Source organism: Piliocolobus tephrosceles, unplaced genomic scaffold (assembly GCF_002776525.5).
Source record: "Piliocolobus tephrosceles isolate RC106 unplaced genomic scaffold, ASM277652v3 unscaffolded_663, whole genome shotgun sequence".
In the NCBI taxonomy this organism is placed as follows: domain Eukaryota; kingdom Metazoa; phylum Chordata; class Mammalia; order Primates; family Cercopithecidae; genus Piliocolobus; species Piliocolobus tephrosceles.
Genome location: NW_022333863.1, coordinates 6,253 through 12,851, shown reverse-complemented (window position 1 = coordinate 12,851; position 6,599 = coordinate 6,253). Strand labels below are relative to the sequence as shown.

General features: G+C 43.4%; 1 protein-coding gene across 7 annotated transcripts in view; it reads left to right on the top strand.

Moving 5' to 3' along the window:
* The window catches only part of LOC113220229 (KAT8 regulatory NSL complex subunit 3-like), a 9,144-nt gene extending 5,578 nt beyond the window's left edge, over positions 1–3,566 (top strand). For 6 of the 7 annotated variants that reach the window (XM_026449016.1, XM_026449013.2, XM_026449015.1 and 3 more), the window contains exons 3-4: positions 2,415–2,585; positions 2,681–2,858. In XM_026449016.1, the coding sequence (XP_026304801.1) occupies positions 2,415–2,585; positions 2,681–2,843 (334 nt within the window). In that variant the 3' untranslated portion in view covers positions 2,844–2,858. Of the gene's footprint in view, positions 1–2,414; positions 2,586–2,661 lie in introns of all 7 variants that reach the window. The other variant, XM_026449019.2, reaches the window with a different exon arrangement.
* Positions 3,567–6,599: the final 3,033 nt, after the last annotated feature.

Here is a 6,599-nt window from a genome sequence, read left to right as displayed (position 1 = left end):
TTTTTTTTTTTTTTTTTGAGACGGAGTCTCACTGTGTTGCCCAGGCTGGAGTGCAGTGGTGCGATCTCGGCTCACTGCAACCTCTGCCTCCTGGGTTCACACCATTCTTCTGCCTCAGCCTCCCAAGTAGCTGGGACTACAGGCACGTGCCACTATACCCAGCTAATTTTTGTATTTTTAGTAGAGATTGGGTTCTACCATGTTGGCCAAGCTGGTCTCGAACTCCTGACCTCAGGTGATCCACCCGCCTTGGCCTCCCAAAATGTTGGGATTACAGGCGCAAGCCACTCTGCCCAGTCTGAATATTTAATTCTATTTAAAATTTTTTTTTTTGGGCTGAGGTTTCTGTCACCCAGACTGGAGTGAGTGCAGTGGTGTGATCTTGGCTCGCTGCAACCTCCGCCTCCCAGGCTCAGTTGATCCTCCCATGTCAGCCTCCCATTTAGCTGGGACCACAAGCTAATTTCTGTATTTTTAGTGGAGACAGGGTTTCACCATGTTACCCACACTGTTGAATTTGTAGGCTCAAGCGTTCTGACCACCTTGGCCTCCCAAAGTGCTGGGATTACAAGCCTGAGCCCTTGTGCCCAGTAATTTCTTTCTTTTTTTTTTTTTTTTTTGAGACAGAGTCTCACTCTGTTGCCCTGGCTGGAGTGTAATGGCGTAATGTCACTGCAAGCTCCACCTCCTGAGTTCACACCATTCTCCTGCCTCAGTGTCCTGAGTAGCTGGGACTACAGGTGCCCACCACCACACCTGGCTAATTTTTTATATTTTTAGTAGAGATGGGGTTTCACTGTGTTAGCCAGGATGGTCTCGATGTGACCTCGTGATCCGCCCGCCTCAATTTAAGTAGTCATGTGTAGCTTGTAACCACTGTATTGGACAGTATCTAGGCAATCAACTTGTTAGCCACTTTTGTCCATTTGTACTGTTCTTGTCCCTAAACAAGCTATCATGATTTCTGGCCTATCTCAGTCAACTGCAGTGGCTGCCTCGCTGGTCTTCTAAATTCCACTCCTGAGCTATAGCCTACTAAACAAAAATTGAAAGTGATCTTTTAAAATACTAGTTTGAGGCCGGGCGTGGTGGCTCACGCCTGTAATCCCAACACTTTGGGAGGCCGAGACGGGTGGATCACGAGGTCAGGAGATCGAGACCATCCTGGCAAACACGGTGAAACCCGTCTCTACTAAAAATACAAAAAATTAGCCAGGCATGGTGGCAGGCGCCTTAGTCCCAGCTACTCGGGAGGCTGAGGCAGGAGAATGGCATGAACCCAGGAGGCGGAGCTTGCAGTGAGCCGCTACTGCACTCTAGCCTGGATGACAGAGCGAGACTCTGTCTCAAAACAAAAAAAAATTAGTTTGAGTCAAATCAACTTGCTTATGGAATATATTGTCCTTTTTTTTTTTTTTTTTGAGACTGGGTCTTGCTCTGTCACCCAGACTAGAGTGCAGTGACATGATCACAGCTGACTGTAGCCTCTGCCTCCTGGGCTCACGCAAGCCATCCTCCCACCTCAGCTTCCTGAGTAGCTGGGACTGCAGGCATACACCACCATGCCTGTCTAATTTTTGTGTTTGTTGTAGAGACGGGGTTTTGCCATGTTGCCAAACTGGTCTTGAACTCTTGGGCTTAAGCAGTCCTGCTTCAGCCTCCCAAAGTGCTGGGATTACAAGTATGAATCACTGTGCCTAGCTATATTTGTCATTTATTTATTTATTTTTTGAGACCAGCTCACTCCTGGGCTTAAGTGATCCTCCTGCTTCAGCCTCCCAAAGTGCTGGGATTACAGGTGTGAATCGCTGTGCCTGGCCGTGTTTATCATTTATTTTATTTTATTATTTTGAGACCAGGTGTTACTCTGTTACCCAGGCTGGAGTGCAGTGATGCAATCATGGCTCACTGCAGCCTTGACTTCCCAGGTGCCAACAGTCCTCCCACCTTAGCCTCCTTAGTGCTGGGATCACAGGCATGTGCCACATGCCCAGCTAATTTTTGTATCTTTGGTAGAGACAGGGTTTCCTCATGTTGCCCAGGCTGGTCTCGAACTCCTGAGTTCAAGCGATCCACCTGCCTCGGCTTCCCAAAGTGGTGGTATTACAGGTGTGAGCCACTGCACCTGGCCCATATTTATCTTTAAAAAAAAATAGATGTTTATCATTTTTTATATAGACTCATTGAAAAAATGACTTTGTGTTCTTCCAGTACATACCATCGTGTCTGAGAAGGCAGAGATCTAGACAAGTGTGGGGAAGATGACTTTGGATCAAAATTTTCTAGTGAATATAATGTGGTTAAATGTAATTTAAAGCTGACTGTATTAAAGATACATTTTTTTGTCAACCAGATGATTGTTAAATACCTGTGAAGTATGTGTGGCCCGGTCCTATTTCCTCACCTGTTTACAGTGAATCAGACGTCCCAATAGATGTGGAGATGGTCATGTCAACACCTATGCCACTCTATGACAATCAGAAGGCACGCAGCGTGATGAATGAGTGTGAACGGCATGTCATCTTTGCCAGGACTGATGCAGATGCCCCTCCTCCACCAGAGGACTGGGAGGAGCATGTCAACAGGTAGGCTGCTCATCAGGAGGATGGTCACTGCCCTGTAATTATTTCGTATCATCTTCATTGAAATAACACTTATTAGGACCTTATTTCATTTGCAGCAACACAAGTCAGAGTGTTCTCCAAAGTCTCACATTAGAACTCTCAGTTCACCATGCTGTGTGTGAGCTTCTTGAGAGCAGGGCTTACATCTCAGCCATCTTTGCATACTTCACACTAGGACGTTGTCCGGCACACAGTAGGTATATAATGTTTGTTGGATAAATAAGAGTATTAAATTTGATAGATATGATTAGCTCTGTAGTAGCTTCTGTTGTATAAGTTATGATATAGGGGTTACCCAAGCTACAAAAAAATGAAATGTACATTTGTAAGGTATTGTGTTTAAATGGTTTATAACTAGGATGATGAAAGTTGTGAAGTCACATGAAAAGCTAACAGATGTTTGAGTGGCTTTTAAAAATAGATTTGCAGGCTATGGAGGGCACACTGAAGCCTGTTTTCATGAGTATATTGGCTAGTTTTGTTCCCAAGCTTTCTACTGCCCCAGGGGACTCCGTACTCCTCTCCTGGTCATTCGTCCCTGTTCATTTGGTAAACGTTTACCTAATCACATAACATCTTTTTGGGAATATTTATATGCCATACAATTCAGCTATTTAATGTGTACAGTCATTGGTTTTTAGTATAGTCAGAGTTGTATATTCATCACCACTATCAATTTGATAAACATTTTCATCATCCCAGAAAGAAACCTCATACCCACCAACAATCACTCCCCATTTCCTCCTAGCTTTTCTGGTCTCTAGAAAGCACTAATTGACCTTTGTCTCTATAGATTTGCCTATTCTGAACGTTTCATGTAAACGGAATCATGCAATATGTGGTCTTTTCCTACTGGCTTCTTTCACCACACATAATATTTTCAAGGTTCAGCCATGTGGTTGTGCGTATCAGCACTTCATTCTTTTTATTGCCAAATGATATTACATTGTATGGATAGCCCACATTTTACTTATTAATCAGTTGATGGATATTTAGGTTATTTTCGTTTTTTTGGCAATTGTGAATAATGCTGTTATGAACATTCGCATACAAGTTTTTGTGTGGATCTAAGTTTTTAATTCTCTTAGCTATATACCTGGGAGTGGACTTGTTGGGTCATATGATACCTCTGTATTTAACCTTTGAGGAATTGCCAGACTATTTTCCAAATTGGCTGTACCATTTTACATTTCTACCAGCAGTGTATGAGGATTCTAGTTTCTCCACATCCTTGCCAACACTTAGTAATTTTCTTCTTTTTTAAAAAAATTACAACTATTCTACCGGGTATAAAGTGGCATCTCATTGTGGTTTCAACTTATATTTTGTTGATGGCTTTTTGTCTGTGTATCCATATATTTACTATATGTAAGGAAATGTTACTTCTTTTTTTTTTTTTTATTGAGACAGAGTCTCGCTCTGTCGCCCAGGCTGGAGTGCAGTGGCCAGATCTCAGCTCACTGCAAGCTCCGCCCCCTGGGTTTACGCCATTCTCCTGCCTCAGCTTCCTGAGTAGCTGGGACTACAGGCGCCTGCCACCTCGCCCGGCTAGTTTTTTGTATTTTTTTAGTAGAGATGGGGTTTCACCGTGTTCACCAGGATGGTCTTGATCTCCTGACCTCGTGATCCGCCCGTCTCGGCCTCCCAAAGTGCTGGGATTACAGGCTTGAGCCACCACGCCCGGCTGAAATGTTACTTCTTATATCAGGAGTTGGTAGGTGGTAACTTTCCACAATTTCAGAGAACCCTTATTTTCTAATATAGAGAGAGAAAGAGGGGTATTGACATGATTACTGAAGCTGGTTGGAAGTTGGAAATGAGACTGAACAGGTGTGATTGTGTGATCAAAACAGCAGCTGTTGAGGGAGGAGCAGTTCTGCACCTTGGTGGAAAAGAGCTTGTGAAGAACATGGTTAGGGTCTTGCATTGGAATTAATTTAGTGCCTTAAGAAGCTCTTTTCTCACACCTGTAATCCCAGCACTTTGAGAGGCTGAGGCGGGTGGATCACCTGAGGTTGGGAGTTCAAAACCAGCCTGACCAACATGGACAAACTCTGTCTCTGCTAAAAATACAAAATTAGCCGGGTGTGGTGGCGCATCATGCCTGTAATCCCAGCTACTTTGGAGGCTGAGGCAGGAGAATCGCTTGAACCTGGGAGGCGGAGGTTGTGGTGCGCTGAGATCACGCCATTGCATTCTAGCCTGGGCAGCAAGAGTGAAACACCGTCTCAAAAAAAAAAAAAAAAAAAAAACTCTTTTGAGCTTCAGATAAAGAAGAAAACTAAACTGCTATGAGTGAAGATCAACTACTGGAATATTGCTAGAGTCAGTATATTCAGCAAAAGGATTTATCAGTTTTTACAGTTAGTAATAAAAATAACAACGATGGTAATAATGAAAAGGAGCCAGCATTTGTTGAGTGCTTTCTAGGTGCAGACATTGTATCAGGCTCTTCCAATGCATTGTCTCTTAATCCTCCCAATGACTCTTGGAGGTATAACCCCCTTCATCTCTGCTTAACAGGATGAAGAAACTGAGCTCAGAGTGTTTAAGAAACCTTAATTAGGAAGTGATGGAGAAGGAGTTTGTTCAAACCAAGCAGTCTGACCCCAGAACCCAGTGTTCTCAACTACCATACCCTCTGCCTTCATTAAGGGCAGTAAGAAGAGATTAAGAGCAGTTAGTGGTGGCTGAACAAGGTGGCCTTCTATGGTTATGTATCCCTTTGTGGTATTTTCCACTACCTTGTCCTTTGCAATTTCAGAAAGTACATAGGAGAACTGTGTGAATTTTTTTTTTTTTCGTCAGTTCATCCATGGTTATGATTAAGAGGTTTTTGTGGACAATTCATACTTATCAAAAGTCATTAGAGACTTAATAATACTATAAATACCAGGTTTTTTTTTATTTTATTTTTTTTTTTTTGAGGCAGAGTCTCACTCTGTCACCCAGACTGCAGTGCGGTGGCACGATCTCAGCTCACTGCAAGCCTCAGCCTCCAGAACTCAGGTGATTCTCCCAGGTGGGAACCTTAGCCTCCCAAGTAGCTGGGACTACAGGAGTACGTCACCATTTCTGGCTAATTTTTGTAGTTTTTGTAGAGATTGGGTTTCACCATGTTGCCTAGGCTGGTCTCAAACTCCTGGCTCAAGTGATCTGCTCACCTTGGCCTCCCAAAGTGCTGGGATTATAGGTGTGAGCCACTGCACTTGGCCGAGTTTCTTAATTTATAAGGAGAGATATAACTGCAAAGCATAAGAGACACTGCGGTGGCCTGGCCAGAGTGTCTGTTCTCAGCAGGAAAGTCTGGAAAACCATTTTATTTCAGAAGTGAATAGATGAGTAGAGAGTCTACACAGGAGGCACAGCAGAGTAGCTGGAAGTACACATCTTTCCTCTAGGCAAGGTGGGTCCCAGAGTAGGCCAGGGTGCACTTTCTCCTGCCTGTCCTTTAGAGAAACACTGACAGGTTCTTACCTTTGGCTTTTCTTTCTCCAGTTGCCTTGTGGACCACCATCCTTCTGTTACGACATTGCCACAGATTGATGTAGTTCATTAAAGCTCAGTTTATCCTAGATTATTTGTTTTCTTAGTGTCTGATGAGATTTTAGAGGCCTTCTCTCATTGGCAGCAGTCTTACAAACCGTCTCTTTTGGTGGTAACTTTTGTATATAGCCGATTTTATTATTTAATGAAAACTTATTAGCTTCAGTTTCAAAGAGCACCATTTTGTGACCCTGTCCCTGAGTCTGTAGCCTGTTTGGAGCTTGCAGTTCCTTCTGCTCTGATTATAATCATCGTGTTGCCATTCTTTCCCTGACTTGATTGTTAAATTGCTGCTTCCTTTCTTCTTGTATAAAGTCATGTAAAATCCCACATTAAGAGCTCCATGAACGTTGTAGGTCGGCTCCCTAGAACTCTGGAGTTTTTTCCTGGAGAGTTTACTGATCGCTCTTTGTCTGTAGAGGCAGAAAC